At 40.4% G+C, this 22,604-nt stretch overlaps 1 protein-coding gene across 1 annotated transcript in view; it reads right to left on the reverse strand.

The window, feature by feature from the left end:
• The window catches only part of ADAMTS3 (ADAM metallopeptidase with thrombospondin type 1 motif 3), a 250,743-nt gene that overhangs the window by 47,430 nt on the left and 180,709 nt on the right, over window positions 1–22,604 (reverse strand). Inside the window, exon 5 of the mRNA XM_059385162.1 lies at window positions 13,790–13,989. Within this exon, the coding sequence (XP_059241145.1) occupies window positions 13,790–13,989 (200 nt within the window). The remainder of the gene's footprint in view (window positions 1–13,789; window positions 13,990–22,604) is intronic.

Genomic DNA, 22,604 nt, shown 5'->3' on the forward strand with positions numbered 1-22,604 from the left:
TGAGAGACAGTAGGCTGAGTGCGTAAGAGCATGTGCTCTGCAGCCAGGCTACCTGCGATCGATCTTGGCTATGTGAGCTTGAGTGTGTTATTTGCCTCTATGCTTCAGTCTTCTCATCTGTGAAATGGGCTAATTATAGCACTGTCCTTACAGGATTGTTGAGAGGAATAAATGAACTCATATACGTGACTCTATGCTTATATGCTTAATAGTGCTGGCCCTTGCAAGTGTAAAATTGTTAGCCATCATGAATACCATTATTCATATAGATGAAAATAAATGATACCCAAGTACGATTTTTTTTTAAAGATTTTATTTATTTACTTGACAGAGACAGACAGATCACAAGTAGGCAGAGAGGCAGGCAGAGAGAGAGAGGAGGAAGCAGGCTCCCTGCTGAGCAGAGAGCCCACTATGGGGCTCGATCCCAGGACCCTGAGATCATGACCTGAGCCAAAGGCAGAGGCTTTAACCTACTGAGCCACCCAGGTGCCCCCCAAGTACGATTTTTAAAGAGAGAAAGAGACTTGGTTTATGGAAGGCAAACATGTCTAGGTAATTTGGGCTGGACATAAAAGCATTCTGAAATGAACAAGAAGAAACAGTGCTCTCTCCATGACTCATCTCTTACAGAGCTAAAAGCTCCAAATATACCCCTACTTGGATTCTCAGCCAATATTCTGTATTCCTTTCACTCCCAGTAGGTAGCTGACTCTCTTCTCTTCTCTCACCTCCAACCACAGACTAAAAATAACTACCTTTATTAATAGTTTTATCAAATATTTACTGAACAGTTACCATGTGCCCAATTGTCCTTGGGGCAGGAAACAGAACTCTGATTGAGTTTGAGTCTCTGTTCTTACCATCACTATGTTCTAAAAGGTAAAATCTGTTACATGCACAGACAAAAATCAATCAATAAATAAAAAAAAGAAAAAGACATGCAGACAAGGTCATATCAGATAGGAATACATGCTCTGAAGAAAATAAAGCGGAGTGATGAGACAGGGGACCAGAGGGAGAGAAGAAGCTACTTAAGACTTAGTAGTCAGAGCAGGGAGACCCAGGGTCAGGGGGTATGTCCTCAGGAGGGTATGTCTGGAGAGCACGTGCCAGAAGCCCAACCCGCATTATGGCAACAGTTCAATGCCCTGAAAAGGAGTCATCTTTATCACTACTTTATTTTTTTTTATTTTTTTTAAAGATTTTATTTATTTATTTGACAGAGAGAAATCACAAGTAGATAGAGAAGCAGGCAGAGAGAGAGAGGGGGAAGCAGGCTCCCCGCTGAGCAGAGAGCCTGATGCGGGACTCGATCCCAGGACCCCGAGATCATGACCTGAGCCGAAGGCAGCGGCTTAACCCACTGAGCCACCCAGGCGCCCCTTTATCACTACTTTAGAAAGAGACTTAGACTCACAGAAGTCATAAGATTTTTTTCCCCTCCCCCAAATTAACACAACTAAAATTCAGGTAAGTCTACGTGAGGCTGATTCCTGATCTTTTTTCTCAACTACCTTGCTTGCCTTTTTTTCTGTCCCAGGTAAGTGCTAAGTCTTCGGCTGCTTTGGCCCCAAAGGATCTGCTCCAAAAAATTAACACTTAATTGCCTGCATTCAATCTCTCCTTTTCCTGGAGTTCCTTTTCCTCTTTAACTAACATTCTCAGTTCTCCCTCCTCGTGAAAAAAAAAAAAAAAAACCCCCATCTCCAGTGCTCAGCAGTACGTAATACTCTTCACACGCCGTTCTCCAGTGACACTATGGTGCTTCTTTAGTGATATTTGCTCCCTTTTCTCGGCCTAGCTCACATGCCCGTGTGCCTCCAGCTTTGGTTTTCAACCCTTGCCTCTTCTCTGTTCTCTCCCTGCAATGTTTCATTCGCTGCTGTTTCTTCAATCAATACCTGTACGCTGATGAGCGCCACATGCTGATGTCGGGGACCCTGATTCATCTCTCTGACGCTCCAGAGCTATCCGTTCAACTCCAACAGCAACAGAGCTACCTACTGGGAACATCTCTATATCTCTCAAAGGATAATCGTCTTCTCTCAATACTGTTCTCTCTTGCAAGTGTCTCAGGTCTGTACTCTCAAGGCTCTAGTTGAAGACTCAACCATCCTCGATTCACTTCTGCCAAAACGGCAGCTGATCTGTCACTCAGTCCTGCGGACATCTCTCAAGTCTATGTCTTTGGGTCCACTGCCGGCAGCTACTCTCCAGCCTAACTGTCGCAATAACCTGTTAAAACTCTTGCAAATGTTTGCCTTTGGGTAATTTGGGCCATTTCGGTAGTTCTCCGGAAGGGTCAGATGGTTGTTTTCAATAAGCACGAGTCTGTCCTTTTATGTTAATTATGACTTTACCTCCTTTGAGCTTCAAAGGGAGGACCAAGAAGAGGCAATTCAGCTAAAAGGACTTAAAAACTCTTCCGGCCTTTAGTGAAAGCATACCAGAAGCCCAGGTAGACCTCATTCCCTCTCATCAAGAATGAGAATGATGATACTCTCAACAAGCTTAAAAGATTTTCTGTGTTTTTGGACCCTGGGAAAAATAAAGACTGCTATAAATCTGAGAGGGATAAGGTTAGTCTGATATTTGTTGCATAACAAAGGGAAAAATGAATGAAGTCAGGAAGAAAATTGGGGGCTTCAGAAACAAAGGGGAAAAGGGCACCCGAGTGGCTCAGTCCATTAAGGGCTCCCTGCTCAACGGGGAGTCTGCTTCTCCCGCTGCCCCTCCCCCCTGCTTGTGCTCATGCGCTCTCTCTCTCTCAATAATAAATACAAATTTTTTTTTTTTTTAAAGAAACAAAAGGAAAGGGGAACAAGACACCGAGATGCTTCAGTAAAAATCAAAGGGACCTCTGAGGCAGCAACACTGTGGGGTTGTCCTGCTGTTACGTTAATTTCACCTGAGATGTTCAGACTCTTCTAGAACTATGGGTCCAGGACATTCCAGGGAAGGTATGCATGTTCATATAAGGGATGGCCAAGCAGACTTATGTCTACTCCAGTCTGTCTCCATGACCTGTTATGGTCAATCCACATTGGGGAAATTAATTCGTTGAGGCTGCATGATGCAGTATAAACCACAAGGGGTTTGGAGCCAGATGGACTGAGTTATCCCTTAGTTCTGGATACTATGTGTCTGTTCACAACACAGTGTCTAACAGCGTCTCTTCCTCTAGATACATGAAATTCACTGAGATTCTCTTCTTAAAGCACAGACTGATAAAGTCACTCTTCTTCTTTTTTTTTTTTTTTTTAAAGATTTTATTTATTTGAGAGAGAGAGCACAGCAGAGGGAGAGAGAGTAGCATGCTCCCCGCTGAGCAGGGAGCCCGACATGGGACCCAATCCCCAGACCCTGGGATCGTGACCTGAGATAAAAGCCAGATGCCTAATTGACTGAGCCACCCAGGACCCCAAAGTTACTCATCTCTGAAACTCCTGGACTCTTCATTAGCAAGGTGAAATTCAAATATCTTAGAGTGGCAGGAACATCTGTATAACATTAACTGCAGCTGCCCTGTGCAGCCTCATTTTCTGTCCTCTCAGTACCCTTCGATTTCACCTACAGACAAGTCTCCCTCAGCTCAAAGCCACCGTGTCTACTGCCCATCTTCCCAGAGCCGTCTTCTCCTTTTCTAGCAGGGAGATGCCAATTCATTCTCTCAAGTCCAACTCAAACGGCATCTCCTCTGTGAACACTCCATCTGCCACGGGCCTTATGTGCCAAACCATCCCTTTCTTTTCAGTTCATGTTTACAAAGTAATCTGTAACAAAATCATTCTAAGAAATTAGCACATTTTATTATTATTTGTTGATTTCACCTGCCTGCTAGAACTAGCTCCTTGGGAAAAGGAGCTCCATTTTATTAAGTTTTTGTCTCTCTAGAAGCAAACAGGATTTGGCCTATGGGAAGGTATGTCTGTTGGGTGAATCATTGTCTAGAGGACTGATGTCAGTTCTAATGGAAGAAATGGATGAAAGATAATGACCCACCATAGACAACTGCTTCATGATTTGCCTACATTGCTGAACATGTATAGTCCCCAGACAAATCTGCCCTGCACTCCTGTTCAATGTTTTAAGAATCATTAGTTGAGAAATCAAAAGCAGTGTAGAGACTCCATCATCATTAATTAACCAGTAGTCACATGTATCTGCTAATGCTTGGAGAGTCATTATTCAAACTTTGTTAGTACCAGAGTCCTTACACAGAGTATATGTTTTGTTTTAAAAATATTATGTAGGGAAGCCGGCCATACTCACAGAACACAACTGGGTTATTATTTCGCTGCGCGTAAGTAGCCAATTTCAGTGTAAAAAAGAATTAGAGTTCTCCTTAATTATTAATGATTACTTGGAAGTACAATTATTTCTCATACTGGGAGGCACCTTTTAAATAAATTATTTTCTTTTCACTTGATAAATCCTGATATTACAACGTGGACTCAGTTCTCCGCAGAAAGCTGAAAATTTTAATAGGCACAACAAACCCAGATCACTTCCCAGATCTTAGTATACGACGATGATACCTGCCACAGACAGTCAAGTGTGGATGACAGAGGCCTTCTGGCACAGTGAAAACAAGACACCCTCCTGAACACAGAATCTGCTTCATCGCCCTGTGACAGAGAATATTTTAAAAGATTGCTAATTGATTTCATTCAATCAGGCAAGTAACTGAATTCTCAGTGGCTGGTTCTCCACTTTACTTCAGATCTCAGTTTAATCATCACTTCTCAGTCTAAGTCTTTCTTTACCATCATGGCTGTGTAAAATCCCCGTTATTTACTTGCTCTGCTATTTCTTTTCCAAGCAAACTGCCGGCTCCATGCATTTCTCTTAGTGTAACCTACGATGCTTTATCTGATTTGCCCACCAGTCTGTAATCTTGGAATGGGCGGGAAATAAATCTTTTGTGTTCACCTCCATATATACCTGGTATATAGCATTAAAATATTTGTTAAAACAATCAATTAAAATTTTGCGGCATGTTTACTCTGTGTCAGGCACTGTTTTGTTTTGTTTAATTTTATTTCATCAGTGTTCCAAGATTCATTGTTCATACGCAACACCCAGTGCTCCATGCGATACAAGGCACCGTTCTGTTTCATTAAAACTTTTTTTTCTTAAAGACTTTATTTGGGACACCTGGGTGGCTCAGTGGGTTAAGCCTCTGCCTTTGGCTCAGATCATGATCCTAGGGTCCAGGGATCAAGTTTCAAGACAGGCTTTCTGCTCTGCAGGGAGCCTGCTTCCTTCTCTCTCTGCCTGCCTCTCTGCCTACTTGTGATCTCTGTCTGTCAAATAAATAAATAAATCTTTAAAAAAAAAAAGACTTTATTCATCTGACAGAGCGAGTGAGTGCGCACACGGAGAGGGAGTGGCAGGCAGAGGGAGAGGAAGAAGCAGGGTCTCTGCTGAGCAGGGAGTCCAATGCGGGGCTGGATCCCAGGACTCTGGATCATGACCTGAGCTTAACTGATTGAACCACCCAGGGGATCCCTTCTTGGGACTTTTTGTGTGTTTCTTTAGACTTAAGTTTTTAGAGTCATTTCAGGTTTAAAGACAAATTTGCTGGCAAGCACAGAAAGTTCCCATATACCTTTTACCTCCCCACATATTAAGATTACACCTTGCATTAGGTGGTACATGCCTTGCGATTGATGAATCGGTATTGACACATTCTCACTGAAGTCCACAGTTTGCACAGGAGGATTCACTCCTTGTGTTCCAAAGTTCAATGAGTTTGGACAAAAACCTAACGTCTTTATACACCACTTTCACTTCCATGCAAATGTCCTGTGCTCCACTCCTTCATTTCTCTCTCCCTCTCCCTGACCCCCTCATGTTCTCCTCGTCTGAGGTGTCAGATACTGTTTTTGATGTTGTAAATATGAAGCTTAATAATGTACAGCAACTGCGTGAAAGGTGAAATATGGTAAACACTAGTTAGGCATTGTAGTAACTGAAAGATACTCTAGGATTCAAAAGGATTAGAGAAGCGCGCCTGGGTGGCTCAGTGGGTTAAAGCCTCTGCTTTCAGCTCAGGTCATGATCCTAGGGTCCTGGGATCAAGCCCCACGTCAGCCTCTCTATTTGGTGGGGAGCCTGCTTCCTTCTCTCTCTGCCTGCCTCTCTGCCTACTTGTCATCTCTGTCTGTCAAATAAATAAATAAATACTATCTTTCAAAAAACTACAAAAAGGATTAGAGTAGATGGGATACGTATCTTTTATGTCTTTTTAATTGCCATTCACTTAATAATTTGGTAAAAGTTTGACCAATTCCAATGCAAAATAAAATGACATGATTTTACAGAACCAGCGTGCGCTTCTTTCAAATCAAACTAACACTGAGAGGAACTGTTTTCATTTCATCCCTTTACAACCTCTGTGCTTCCTGGTCTTAACCTGCCAAGAACTTCTCGGTGTTCTCCCAATGTCTTAAACATGACAAATACCCATCCGCCGTTGGTTCAATGACTGGTTTTTAAAACAGAACTGAACAAAGAAGAGAAACCCTCACTGGAGAGTTGTAGGATTGTTTTCTATCGTGATTTTCTTATTTTGCACTGATTTCCTTCAGTGCGACCTTTATAGAGCCAAACTGAAACAGGAGGGTTGAATGTTCCAATCTCCTCTCTGCCTGGGATTCCCTATCACCTTCTCCAAAGGTCCAACTTCTACCTACCATTCAAGGCCAAGTCCGTGTGTACATCTTCCTCGTTCCCGTACTTCAAAGACATCTCTAACACTCTTACCCTATAGCACCCAATCTATACTTCCTTTCAGTTAATTAGTATTTTCTAGGTTTCATTTACATATTCATAAACCTAACTTCTTCTCGTGAAGTACATCCTCAAGGGAAAAACATCTCTGTAATAAAAGTTTTCTGGCTTGAATAATGGGGTGCTAAGAAAATGAAGGACAAATCGGCAAGACCGAATTTCTTTGCTATAATCTCTGAAGGTACCTCAAAGAGAACTACACTGAAACAGAAAAATAATTTTAAGTAAAATCTCATCAGTCTTGTCATATGTAAGTTATACTTTAACAAAAGTTGATATATAAGAGTAATGTTTTATGGTATTTCAACACTGACTTTATTTACTATTAAATCACATATTCATTGTGTATTTTTCTCATGTGTGGTTAGCAAAAATACACAGGCCATTCCTTTTGACTACTTGTCTCTATCCATAACTGAACTCCCCCCAACTTATATTACAGTCTGTAAAGGTTATAAGCAAAGGAAATGAAACAAAGGATAGCTTAAATTAAGGGTTCTTTGATGATATTTATTTTTGTTTTTTACTTCATTCCGAAATAATTTTAGACTCACAGACAAAGAACAAAAACAATATAAAGTATTCCTATATACCTAACCGTCTCCCAATTTAATATTTTGCGTAACAAATCAATGAAACCAAGGGTTGGTTCTTTGAAGAAGTTAACAAAATTGATAAGCCTCCAGCCAGACTTATCAAAAGAAAGAGAGAGAGAGAGAGAAAGGACTCAAATAAACAAAATCACAAATGAGAGAGGAGAAATAACCAACACTGCAGAAATACAATTGTAAAGAGCTATATGCCAGCAACTAGGCAACCTCGAAGAAATGGAAAAATTCCTAGGAACATATAAGCTACCAAAACTGAAACAGGAAAAAATAGAAAACTTGAATAGACAGATAACCAGCAAAGAAATTGAATCAGTTATTATAAAAACTAACAAACAAAAGTCCAGGGCCAGACGGCTTCACAGGTAAATCTTACCAGACATGTAAGGAAGAGTTCATTCCTATTCTCCTTAATCTATTCCAAAACACAGTAAATGGAGGAAAACATCCCAAATCAGTCTAGGACACCAGCACTCCACTGATACCAAAACCAGATAAAGACTCTACTGAACGGCACCTGGGTGGCTCAGTTGGTTAGGCAACTGCCTTCAGCTCAGGTCATGAGGCCTGGGATTGAGTCCCACATTGGGCTCCCTGCTTGGCAGGGAGTCTGCTTCTCCTGCTGACCTCTCTTTCTCTCTCTCTCTCAAATAAATAAATAAAATCGTAAAAAAAAAAAAGAATCTACTGAAAAAGAGAACTACATACAGGTCAGTATCTCTGATGGATATGGACGCAAAAATTCTCAATAAAACGCTAGCAAACTGAATCCAACAATACATTAACAAAAATCATTCACTGCGATCAGGTGGGTTTCATTCCTGGGTTGCCAGGGTGGTGCAATCAATCAACACGACACATTATATCAATAAGACGAAAGACAAGAACCATATGTTCATTTCAGTAGATGTAGCAAAACCATTTGACAAGGCACAACATCAATTCATGATTTATAAAAACCAACCAACCAACAAACAAAAACCTCAACTAAGTAGGTTTAGAGGAAATACACCTCAACATCATGAAGGCCATCTATGAAAACCCAGAGCTAACATCATCCTCAGTGGGAAAACAGAGCTCTTCCTCTACGGGCAGGAGCCAGGCAGGAATGTCCTCTCTCACCGCTGCTATTTACTACAGGACCGGAAGTCCCAGCCTCAGAACTTGGACAACAAAAGGAAACAGAAGCATCTCAATCAGCAAGGAAGAAGTCGAACTGTCACTATTGGCAGTTGACGTCATACTATACATAGAAAACCCAGAAGATTCCACCAAAAAACTGCTGGAACTGACACACACATTCAGCCAAGTTGCAGGACATGAAATCAACATACAGAAATCTGTTGCACTTTTATACACCAATAATGAAGCAGCAGGAAGAGAAATTAAGGAATTAATTCCATTTACAATTGCAGCAAATACAAAAAGATACCTAGGAATGAAGACCTATGCTCTGAAAACTATAAAATACTAAGAAAAAAAACTGAAGATGATACAAAGAAATGGAAAGACACTCCATGCTCAGGGATCAGAACAACAAATATCATTAAGATATCTATGCTTCCCAAAGCAATGTACACATTTAATACAATCCCTATCAAAATACCAATAGCAATTTTTCACAGAGCTAGAACAAACGATCCTAAAATTAGTATGGGACCTCAAAAGATCCTGAATAGCCAATCTTGTAAAAGAAAAGCAAAGCAGGATGCCTGGGTGGCTCAGTTGGTTAAGCGATTGCCTTCGGCTCAGGTCATGATCCCGGAGTCCCGGGATCGAGTCCTATATCGGGCTCCCTGCTCTGCAGGGAGTCTGCTTCTCCCTCTGACCCTCCTACTTCTCATGCTCATTCTCTCTCACACACACACTCTCTCAAATAAATAAATAAAATCTTTTTAAAAAAGAAAGAAAGAAAGAAAAGTGAAGCTGGAGGCATCACAATTTTGCACTTCAACTTACAGTACAAAGTTGTAGTGATCAAAACAGTATGGTACTGGCACGGAAGCAGACACACAGATCAACAGAATAGAAAGGGTACTAAAGCCCATTAGGTAGAAATCAGTAAGTCAAAAGACTTTTTTTAAAAAACCTATATTCAGATCAAGATAAAGTTGTTACCTGCCTAGAATACTCAGAGTTCAGGAAAGCAAGCTTCACAGCTATTCACATGGTAACAGATTTCTGGCAATAGGGTTTGAATATAAAATATAAAGAAAAACTGTTGGAGAAATTTCCAGAATAGTCCAATTACTTATATTTTTCACTCTAAGAAATTTCATTTCTATTTCTTAGATTTCTTCCCAATCTCTCCTCTCAATTCTTTCCTTTTATTGCTCTACTAGTGATTTTCAGCTAGGGATGTTCATCCAAATTAACCCATTATGTTTAGAAAACACTAACTCTTGGGCCTATATCCCAAACACTCCTGATTCAGAAGCTCTTTTTTGACTCAGAACTTTTGCAGTTAATGACCCATGAGACTGGACCACTCCTTCCCCCGCTGTTTGCCTACGCCTCTTCCTCACATAATTCCTGTATCTCCGGCCACATAATATCCTTGTTGTTCCTAACCCCCTATCCTAAACACTCCCCACACTGCCTCATCTCTCCTTGACAACATCTCTTTACTCTTCTTCATTTGTCTTCTCAATAGTTATTATTACCTAAACTTACCTACTTATTTCTCCTTGGACTATCACCTGTCTCCTCTTTTAAGCTCCAAGAGGGCAGAGAATTTTCTATTGCGTTCTTTGGGAAAATTTCTAAGCCTACAATGGCCTTGTACACAGTAGGCAATGGATGACTATTTGTATAATAAGACACGCCCCGTTGCTGAGAACCAGTTTCCCAGCAAGTCAGCCATGTTACAAAATAGCAAAACTAAAATTTCTTAACATACCAAGATAGGATATGAGATCCTAAGACAGGCTTAACACATATCACATACATCTTATTTGAAGCATAAAAGGCTTGCCAAAAATCTAGTCATTAGTCACACTGTTTTAGAATATATTCAGATCTGTTTATTTCTTCTTTATAGATGAGACTTGGATACATTTCAAGATCTACAAAAAAGAAGGAGTTAAAAATAAAAGAAGACGGAAGGCAGTTGACTATTCCCTCCTTCACAGATTCAGAGAACCCAGGGGGGTGGGTAGAGGAAACCCACTCTCCCTCTTAGAAAGTTAGAGCAAAATCACCTCGGGGCCTGTTCACTTGACCCTTAAACTTCCGAGACAAGTGCTAATTTAGGGAGCTGCCTTTCCTGTGTCCAAACTCCCAGATTCACATAGCCTATCACTTCAGAACTTCACCAAGCTCATACGCAAAACCATTACTATCATTAGGCAATATGGCCCTAGAATAGAGGAAATACATTTGGTCAAAAAGGTGGCCAGTTGAGGCGCCTGGGTGGCTCAGGGGGTTAAAGCCTCTGCCTTCAGCTCAGGTCATGATCTCAGGGTCCTGGGATTGAGCCCCGCATAGGGCTCTCGGCTCAGCAGGGAGCCTGCTTCCTTCTCTCTCTGTCTGCCTCTCTGCCTGCTTGTGATCTCTCTCTCTCTCTCTCTCTCTGTTAAATAAATAAATAAATAAAATCTTAGGAAAAAAAAAGTTGGCCAATTCACACAGCTAACTTAAAATAGCAGATAAATGAGGGGGAGGTTCAGGGGAACAGGCAAAGTAGGTGAAGAGGATTGAGAGGGACAAGCCCTTCGTTATAAAACAAATAAGTCACAAGATGGACAGCATAGGGCAAAAGTAAATAAAGTAGCAGATAAATTTAAAAAATGTTTAATATCAGGCACCTGGGGGTCTCAGTCTATTAAATGTCTGCCTTTGGTTCAGGTCATGATCTCAGGGTCCTTGGCTTGAACCCCATGTGGGACTCCCTGCTCAGCGAGGAGCCTGCTTGTCCCTAACCCTCAGCCCCTCCCCCATCATGCGCTCTCTCTCTCTCTCTCTCTCTCTCTCAGCCTCTGTCCCTCTCTCGCAAATAAATTTAAAAAAATCTTTAAAGAAAGAGTTTAACATTACTCCTGACATATAACAATTATGTTTTAAGTGTTGTTACTGGAGTATTATTACTGTCTCCCCTAAACCCCTGCCTACATCAATTATTTCAGATACAACGAACTTCTTAAGTTTTAAGATTTTCTCTACTATAGCTCCATTCTGTGATGCACTATTAACTTTAGAATAATTTCTAATATTTGAGATGAAGACTTAGTCTATTATCTAACTCTTTTTAGTGGACTTAAGAATAAAACAGCCCTTTTGAGTATTATTAAACCTGAAGTGTGGCACTTCGTTTATTCTTTGACACTCTTCAAATCAGAATTACTGTCTGGCAAATACACTTTATCCATTTCTACTTTCTTGTCAAAAGATTCTACCTAGAAATCCTCTATGTTTTCCACCCTTCAAAAGACAAAAGCAAACAGCAAACAACACAACAAGAGAAAAAGCCCTAAAGACCCAGTTTAACTCCTACCTTCATGAATTACAGAATTAAGAAACATCTTATGGAGCCTTTGATTTTATAAACAGATTTTATAAACATTTCAGAAATGAAATCCCTTTGTCGAAGGCCTCAGAGCCAACAGGCAGCAGAACGAGAAAGAAAACCCTCGCCTCCAAGTTGCAGTTTGATACCCTCAACACTCGACGACTTGAATGACTGTTGTCACAGCCGCCTTCTCCGAAGTCCTATAGCATTTACAGAACAGCACCTGTCCCGTAAACCTTAATAATAGCATGACTAAATAATAAGTTCCGTGAGGACAAGGACCGTATCAGATGTCTGCTGCCTGATGCCAAGAACCGTCTGTCGTCCTGAGTACCAGTTAGGAGCCTAGGACGTCTGTAGGGATTGGCTACCCTCCCTGGTGAGAGGGGGGGCAGCAGCCCAGGGGCACAGTGAATGCCGTGAGCGGGAGGGGCATCTCCCTTGGGATTTGGAAGTAAATTCCATGTGGAAAGCTAAAATAGGATTGTTTCCTTCTGCCTGTACACACAGCACAGTGACTTGTTACCCATTTATTGCCCATGAAATCCTCTCAACATGCCTAGTAAAATCAGTTTTCTCTTTGCAAAGAGAAAAACAGTTTTCTCTTTGCAAAGATGGAGACACTGAAGGAGGCTCAGAGAGGAGAAGCAGCATGCCCCGAGTTTCTCCACTAGCAAGCCAGACAAAAAATTAATAGTCAATTGTCGAAGAAATTCATGTAATTCACAAATAATGAGTCTCTACACACATCTATTGTCAAAGCCAGTAATTGGTATTTTGCGTGATATTCAGTCTTCATACCAGGAAGCAGTGCCAATGAGCAAAGAGAAATAATTTCTGTACTTCCTTTCCCTCTCACAGACCCGTGGCAGGGGTATGTACAATCTTATAAACTGGCATCTCGATAAGCAAAAATATATTTAACACATAGGCTTAAATATTAGTATAAATAAAATGGTGATTAATAAAATCAATAGTATTCTCCATTATAATTATTTGAAATCTAATCTTAAGCGTGGAAAGAAGGTTGGTAAACAATAATAGATACCTGAAGAAATTAACTTAAAAAATCAAAAGCTGAAAAAGAGAGAATAGGCTGAGGTAATAAATTTGCTAGATCAAAAAAAGAAGTATTTTATGATTGTAGGAGGTAAAATATGTAAAACAGAGTGCACTATCATCTCAATTATCTTTTAGAAGTACGTGGTTTAGATATTTCTCCTCAACGGCTCCCTGCCAGTTCACAGGGGAAAAGAGAATCCCAGTTCTAGGCTGCAGACCATATTTCCCCTGCATATGATTAAGGTCATAAAGGAGAAAGAAAGGAGAAACACGGTGCTCCACTGTGCCCCAGCCGGACTGCGCTCCGTATGTGTATTTCCTTCAATTGTATGATGTTGAAAGACACCACTCTGATTCAGAAACCCTGGCAACAGGCACCCACACGGTTATCAGCCCTAAATCATTCATCATCATCTCGGGAAATGGAATGATGCTATCTCATCCTTCGTGATCCATATCAGGGCAGGTGGATAAAGTCACAAGAGTTTTGATTATCCCCAGAACACAATGAAAATCCTAAGTCCTTCTATAGATCCATCTTACTACGACTTTTTCAATCTACGATTTTTTCCCCTTGATGACAATGGAGAACTAGCTGATCACCCCAAAGAAAATTCAGTTTCATGCTTCCTTCTTTTTTCCATTCTTATCTGTCGAATACGCAGATCAATATTTGAGTTTAACGCACTCAGGTGCACATCTGGGGTGTGGGCTCCAGCAGTGGGAGTCCTCCCATTGGCTTGCAGAAGACACGAACACAACAAGAGAAGCGAATCAGAAGATCAAAAAGCCTCAGAGAAGAGGCGCTACTCACAATATTCATCAGAGTGAGGAGGTAGTTCTGGACGTGCTCTTTGCCGTGGAAGCGGACCACGGAGTCGTCCACCCCTAGCAGCACCTCGATGTTGTAATCGTTCTCTCCCGTGTGTCTGCGGTGCCGCGCGGCGTCCTTCAGCTGCTGGTGGATGCTGCTGGAAATAGTACCTACATCGTCAAGGCCTCCCAGATTCGACCCTATTAAGAAACAAAAGGAACTCAGGCATTTCAGCTTCCCCAATCGACCCTCTGACAACTCTTGACACAAAAAGAAGCTTCTAGGGGTCCAACATTATATTATATTCCCTAGTCTATATTATTTCCCATAGTCACTGAGATGCTGCTTTTCTGTTTATTCTTCAAATACTGTACACATGCGTCTGATCAGACGAACCTCCTCGACATTTAGCACAGAATAGCAACGCTGATGGTAACGTAGTATTACTGGACCCAAAGCAGCACCATCAGGCCAGATGGGATGTTCAATGGGTCTGAGAATGTGTACTTTCACCCTCCTGTGGCCACATCCTCAGTGCAGAACAAAGAGAGTGGATACAGACAGAACAGCCACTAAGTAGTTATTAAATAAATGGAGATTATAAATTAAAGAACTATGTGTTGAAAAGTTTATAGTGGTTAAGTTGCTATAATCCTGAGGGGACAGAATTTGTATCACATAAACTTAAATCACTCCTCTTGCCAGTAACCTTAACTTAAAAATCAAATTAGAGCATGGCAACACGAGGGCATCTAGTTGTATAATTATCAGTCATGATACAGGACTTCATTTCTTATGAGTCTGGTTTTCTCGTGAATGCTGCTAGGGAGCCACTGTAGGTCTCCACGCTTGTTCTGGCCATCATTTAGTTAGCATGTCACTGTCATAGCTATATCTGGAAATCCATGAGACACCAAAGTAAGAAGTCGGTCAGAAAATACATCCAAGGGGAAAATAAGAAACATTTTTTTTTCCATTTTATACAGTTGAAGAAATTTAATTTTACTTTCCCAATGGACAACACACACATACACACAGACACACAATACAAATATCCATATCTATATCCATTTATCCATTTATCTATCTGCTGAGATAGAGAGTGAGAGGCATTCTCAGGTTCTAATTTTCTTGATTATCTGCTTTCAGATTTCCATATTTTTGTTTTTTTTTTTAAAGATTTTATTTATTTATTTGACAGAGAGAAATTACAAGTACACTGAGAGGCAGGCAGAGAGAGAGAGAAGGAAGCAGGCTCCCTGCTGAGCAGAGAGCCCGATGCGGGACTCGATCCCAAGACCCTGAGATCATGACCTGAGCCGAAGGCAGCGGCTTAACCCACTGAGCCACCCAGGCGCCCCAAGATTTCCATATTTTTGGAAGAATAATGTTTTTTGTGAAATGAAAAATAAAATTTATCACCTAGATGCTAAAATAAAAGATATTATTCAAAACTGCTGGTATAAAACTGAAAGTGGATTCATTTCCATTTCAAATATATGTAAGCTGAAAAGGATTTTACTTTACAAACTGCCATGATGTCTAGAACACCCCCCCCTTATCTAAAAACAAGTTTGACAGAACCCGTTCCGACTCATGCTTTTGTATGGGAGGCTTATTTAATGCTGCCCTTGGGCCCGTAAACCCTGTGAAACGGTGTCTGACATTAACAAATGGGCATCTTCCTCCCCACCTTTGCAGTTTTAACAAAGTTGGAGGAGGGGAAAAGGTGTCTCTTGGCCAGGAAGACGGATGGGCATACCCTAGACACATGGGATTAGAAGTAGTAGAGGTACAGATCTTTCTCACACCCTTTTTGCTATTAAAAAACACACAGAAACCCCAGCATCCCCCCTGCAAGGACAGACACAAGCTCCGAATATAACTGCTCAGGTTTGAAAGCTATCCTGTAATTCGCTTTGACCCAAGCCCAAATGCAAGATCATTAGCTGGGAAAGTTCTTCTCATCGGGGGATCACACTGACGCCACAGTACATAAATAGCCCTTACCGCCATCCACATCAAACAGAAAGTTTTCCTAAAAAGTTTTTAAGAGCTGCAACCCACATTGAGGGCAGGAGACTACACCTGCAGTCAGCTTTACCTCATTCGACCTCCAGCCTTTTCACACTCTTGGGAAACTGAAAGGATGTGATAGCTCATGTACACACAGGAAACTCCTACATGAGCTCCCAGTTCTAAAAAGGACTCTTTTTGGCAGAACTGCCAGTGACCATGTCCAATGCAAATATACTGAGCAATGTCATCATATCATTAAGTCTGATGCATGAATGGAGAAGACTAAGTACTTATTTCAGAAAGACAGTTCCATTCAGCTCTAACACACCTTTGGTTTGGCCTTTGAATCCCTCCTTAAATAGGTGGTTTTCTGGTTAAGAGAAGAAAATCTCTTTTTTCATTGCATGAGGAACCTAGAAAGGAAGAAGGAAGCCTTTTTCCTTCAACCATTGCCCTGATTCAATCGAATACACTTCTGTCCCTACAGTGCCCTTTCTATGATTCCTAAAGTGGGCACTTGTCAAACATTGCAAAGAAAGACAGTGAAGGAATTTCTGGCACTTTTAATCCATATGCATCAGTAGGCATTAAAGACAATTCTGAGGCTGTGAAACACCTTCACTCATAACGAATTTTCCCCAGTATACCCACCTTGTCACGGGCTTTGTACTCAGACATACCTGGATTCAAATCCGGACAGTGGCCATCATCGCAATGTGATTTTTTTTTTAATTTTATTTATTTATATGACAGAGAGACAGATCAAAAGTAGGCAGGGGGGTCGGGGAAGCAGGATCCTCACTGAGCAGAGAGCCAGATGCGGGGCTCGATCCCAGGACCCTGAGATCACGACCTGAGCTGAAGGCAGAGGCTTAACCCACTGAGCCACTCAGGCGCCCCCATAGCAATGTGATTTTATTTAAGATGTTTACCCTCTCTAAACCTCACTTTCCTCATCTGTAAAATGGGATAATCCCTACTTTGCAGACTTGCTGTAAAGAGAAGATTATAGTAAAAGCACTATATGAACAGTGCTTAGAAAAAGCACTCAAGAACTAGTATTCACTGTTATTATTGCCATGATGGTGATGGTGACGGTGGTGGAGATTTCCCATTGAGGGATGTCTTCTATGCCTTTCTTAAGCTTTCTACATTTTATTTTATAATTCAGAAATTTTACTTTTTTTATCTATAGAGATAGAAAAAAAATCTAGAATTAGTGAAGGGACATCTAAACTGCTAATAACTTTAGAAAGAACGAAGTTAACAATATTTCCTGCAGAGCATAAAGTAGGTACAATACAAGGAGAAAAGAATGTACAATATTTACTTTCAGGTAAATTAAGATGAAATCCAATGAGACAAGCTTGTTTCATAGATTAAAACCCTAATGTGAAATTGGAAAAAGTTAGTTAATAGATGGCACTGATCTTCACTTAATGCATAATTATTGAGTACCTGTACATGTCACAGACCCCGAGAAGGTAAAGAACCACTTGGAACCTCTTTGGATGTTAGAACCACATGGTGGTACTGGATTTATATTCAGAATGGAGCTGAGTTTGTATCACGTAGTCACAAACCACTACATAGGCTTGAAAGACTTACACTCCTTCTAGCTTAAGCAGATCTCATCAGGGGACTAGAACATGATTTCCAGCAATAGCTCACACCTTTATAAAGCTTCAAAGTTTAAAAGCTGGCACTAGCTTTGACAACATTTACGATGCCTCTATGTCTAATTCTGTGTTATTTCTGTGCCCCATTTAATATAGGAACAGGAATAATTAAAGGTGAGTATCGTGCTAATCATGTCCAAACACCTGTCCACCAGGGCTGTTTACCGCTAAGAGGATTGAAAGAAATCACAGACAAGACAATAGGCAAGATTAAGAAGCAAAAACAGAGTGAAATTTTCCATCTGGAGTAGCAAACCAGAACAGTGGGGGCACTCTGTTGGCAACCCCTTAAGTAAGCGCATTCAAGGTGAGTTGAATGGCTGTACCTGAGTTGGGCAGCCGAGAGTGACTGATGTGATAACAGAATTAGTGGGAAGACTGGGCATCTTATAGACAAATAAATAAACAAGGCCCTACCATAGGTGCAGTGTGCATCATTCCAGAAAAGTGATGCTCAGAATATCTTCCAAGCTTCCCAGAAATATCAAAGGCAATCTGTCTTAGTAATGAGAGTGAGTTTCCTTTCTTCAAACTTTTTTGAAACTGAACCTTTTGAGTTACTGATAAGAATTAATTACCATTTGGAAACATTTTGATTGTAACCATTTTTGTCCCCACTAGCTTCCTAATTGTTGTACATGAGTTTTCAGAAAAAGAGTAATTTTGCTACGAAGCCCATTTTTATTAAAGATATATGAGAGGCACACTGGTGACTGACTAAGTCACAATAAATATAGTTAATTTTAGTGTTAAAGACAGGATGGTACCTAGTATTAAATAAGAATTTTGAACGGACCAGACAGATAAAGTGGAATACAATGCATTTTGCTGATTATAAACACTTGGGCTTCAGACATGTTTGGGATGGAGCACCACATGTTTACATTACCTAATCATATTTACAGGAAGTATAAGTATAGACTGATGAAATCACTCCCACCCCAGAAGAAATTCTATAGTCCGAAAAATGATAGGAGACAAAGGTAAAATTAGAAAAGTACAAGTTTTGATCAAGTTCTGAATCTGATACAAGTACATTTGGGGTAGGCAAGCAACCTCGAACGTTCTGTGATAGAAACCATGACAGACACCACTATCCTCATCCATTCTCTCTTCCCTAAGGAGTAGAATGTGAGTTTTTCTTGAGGTGGTCATAAACTCAGCTAAAAGTCATTTGCAGTCTCTCTTGGGACTAAGCACCCCGCATGACTAAGGATAATGCAGTGACGTACGAGCAGAAGTATTGCTTGTACTCCAGTGGCTTCAGTGGGCTGATATGAAAGGCTTCCACCAAGGCTCGTCAAAGGAGTGTGATTCCTCTTGGTAGGTTAAGACCTTGTGATCCTTTATTCAGTATTCCTTCCTGCTTCCCGGACATGGACATGATGTCAGCAGTTCTATGAGTAACCTTAGAATCAAGACATGTGCTTAGGATGATAGCGGAGCTCTAAAGGAGAGATCTGACCCCCCTGCAGTGCCTAGCACCAGACTTTGTTTCATACGGGGGACAGCACTTCTATCATGTTTAGGCCAATTTTGGGTGTTCTTTTATATGTCACTGAATCTAGCCCTCATAGATAGGACAGTGACAATAATTTTGTTGCATAAATTCCTGATGCTCTCCTGCTTCATTTGGGAATGCAAGTTAATTTTCATGTGGATAAGTGAATGATAAAGTAAGGTTCAGTTTACCAAAATGTCCCAGTTTTCTTCGTAGTACAACTTCAGAAAATGAGGAAGGAAATGTTTTACAGTAACCAAAAACATAGCATGAGTCTATCTATATCAATTTAACATTCTTCACGACCAGAATATGGTTGTGGAAGATGAGGTGACCGGAATGCCACAAGCTGGATTTTCCAATAGTAGGTGGAGATCCTAAGATCAGAGCTAAAAATAGGCATAAAATTCAACAAATGTCATACGTTAACATCGGAAACAGAGAGGAGTTAAGTCGTGTTGACCTGTTAAATCATCCAATAGTGATTTTTTCCACTAACACCTTTTTAAAAAAATTTATATTTTTGTAATTCCTAAAAAGATACACTAATAGCACCCCACTATATAGGGGCATCATGCCATCAAGATATAAAAGATTTCTCTGAAAAACAGCTGAATCCTTCACCAACTGGGAAATTCCATAACGATAGTTCAAAGAACTATATTCAGGCCAATTCATGATGTCAATTCTGAAGTCTCATTAAGTAACTGTTGCTTTTTTTAAAAAAAGACATTACCATTGAATGAATATTAGTTTCCGTGATTTCTTTTCCCCAAAAGTTCTAATTCTAAAGTACACATTTGCTTTTGTTTTCATTGACTACTTCAAGGGATAGCATACAGCCTTTTTTTAAAAAAGTGGAAAGCATCTTGCTTTTCAAGTGAAAAAAACATTTTTATGATTTGAGTTTATGATCATTAGCTAATAACACAGAACAGTCACCTCAATGTCCAATACTTACAACATTCTGACTTTTAGTGTGAGTCTCTTGTATGTCAGTTAAAATATTTTAAGCTGCAAATAAAACTTGCAAGTATTTTAAGCAACCAGGAAATATATTCGTTTGCATTACAACAGGCCTGGAAGTCAGGTGACTCCTGGGATTAATTGGTTTATTGACACATCATCAGGTAAGCAGTTTTCTCCATCTTTCATCCTGCCATTCTTGATGAATCACTTTATTCCAGATCAGATTCTTTGATTATTTCAAAATGGTAGCACCAATACCAGCATCATATCCACATACCACAACTTGTGTCTTCTAGTGCTTGTTTCTTAGGAGTAGGCAAAAATCTTTCCTAGAAGCCCAGTCCATTTAACTATAGGTTTTAGTGGCCAGAATGGAGTCAGGGGCTCCTGTAAAAATCATTCACAGAAAAGGAGAACAGAACCCCACCTAGGTCTTAGTCCCATCAGAATATCAGCCCCTGCAACTGAGCCTGGCCTGCCCTGAATATGAAGTGGGGAGGCCCTGAAACCCCACCCCACCCCCCAAAAAAAGAGAGAGAGAGAGAGAGGAAAACTGATGCTGTACAGGCAACCCACACTGCTGAATTCTCCATTTCAGATCCCTCTCTTCCTGCATTCCCTACCACTGATCTTCTACTGGTCTCTTTTATTCTTAGTTTGTATTCATGCAGTTTGTGTTTCATTTCTGTTACTGCAATCTGTGGGCCTAGGCATCACTTCTGCATTCTCTCTCTCTCTTTTTTTTTTTCCTTTAAGGTTTTTATCTTTATTTGATATAGAGAGAGACAGCGATGAGGAACACAAGTAGGGGGAGTGGAAGAGGGAGAAGCAGGCCTCCCCCTGGGCAGGGAGCCTGATGCGGGGCTTGATCCCAGGACCCTGGGGTAGTGATCTGAGCTGAAGGCAGACGCTTAACAACTGAGCCACCCAAGCTCCCCTCACTTCTGCATTCTCTTGCAAGACAGAGTCCTTCATTCCCATGATATGGGACCCATATCACTGTTGCTTGCCTAGCCCATTCCAATTGTTTCTTGAATAAATTACTGAAATGTTCAGGTGTGGGCAGAGTTGTCAGACAAAATACAGTATACTCTGTTATACTGAAATTTCATTTAAGTAACACTTTTGATATATAAATATGTCCCAAATATTGCACGAGATGGGCCTAATACCAAAAACTTACTCAAACAAATTAAAATTTAAATGCAAATCTTGGATTTTTATCTGCTAAATCTGGCAGCTGTAGGTGTGGGAGGATCTTTCTCCAGGAGGTCCACATAGTTACACGGTTTTATGCCCACTCACCCTCCATTTCCTGCTCTACCCCTGTATACTCAGCTCTGGCATAGTAGGCACTGACCCAGGGATGGGTCAAGAATTGACCCATTTCCTTGATTCTATTGATCAGTGAATGGATTGGCAAGTGGTCTAAGTCATACCAATTAAACGATGACCTTGGATTATTTTATTTATGGTTACTAGGAAAGAGAAATTCCCTCTACTAAGCTTGAAACTGGAGTGTATGACACGGAAGCTGCCTGGGACTAGCGTGGGGAGAGCTCTTAATTGATGTTTAATGCAAGAAGAGGAAAGTGAAGATCACTAATGGGGAGAACAGATTATCCTCCAAAGATAACTCTGAGCCACTGAATTCAACAATTCCTGAAACCTTGGTCTTCTCAATTTCATGAATACATAAACTACCACCACCTCATTTTCTCTCTTACAACTGAATTTTGCTTAAGACCATTTGATGTTAGTTCCTAACAACTGAAACGAAAAGAGCTCTGATGAATAAACCCATCTAAGCCCTTCCTGTGACAGTCATCAATTATCATCTTCCTTCCCGCTCTTCTTTAATAAGTTGTTCTTGGGCTATGTAGTCCTCTGAAAAGGTTGACATGTTCTGTTTAATCTCCCAAATTAATTATTTTATTCTCTTTATCTCACTTGAAATGAAGGGCTTTACTTACTAGTGATCATGTCTTCATGTGTTTCTTCTGTTGTTCTTATTCAGCTAAAACTATAAACTTAACTTTGAAGGACAGCATAGTTTTTCATTTCCAAATATTATCCCTCTGTACAATGAATAGCATTTTAATTAACATCTCTCCTCTTCTAAATTATATTCCTTCTTACTCCTGGTTTTTGTAGATGATTTTTCCGAAATCCAAGAGTATAAGAAGGAGTCCCTACATTCGATGTACTACAGCATGTTCTAGTAATCTGACCCTGCTAGAAGTCAACGTTTTCTACATAAGCTCAACTGCACAAAGGAGAGAAAATGCCATTTCATAGCTGCCAATTTCAAAGCTCAAATTATGTTCATCTGTTGTCTCCTAGGTGCCACTTTATTAAGGGTAAAGAGATTTCTTCAGTTCAGACTTTCCCAGAAACTCTATTTGAGCACACTAAACTTTTTCCAAAGGCATATGGAGTGATTTAATAAAAGGTTTAGTAAATGTGACATTTAGATTAAGTATTTACACATCTACAACACCAAACAGAATTTATCCTAAGTGACTAAAAATTCACGTAGATCAGGATTTTCCAGATAAGGATTTGGTTTTGCTAAGAACACATGGTAGTTTAGAAACTTGCCTTTTTATTGTTTTATAATAAAATTTTACTATGCTATCACCAATAA

Source organism: Mustela nigripes, chromosome 1, assembly GCF_022355385.1.
Source record: "Mustela nigripes isolate SB6536 chromosome 1, MUSNIG.SB6536, whole genome shotgun sequence".
Classification (NCBI taxonomy): domain Eukaryota; kingdom Metazoa; phylum Chordata; class Mammalia; order Carnivora; family Mustelidae; genus Mustela; species Mustela nigripes.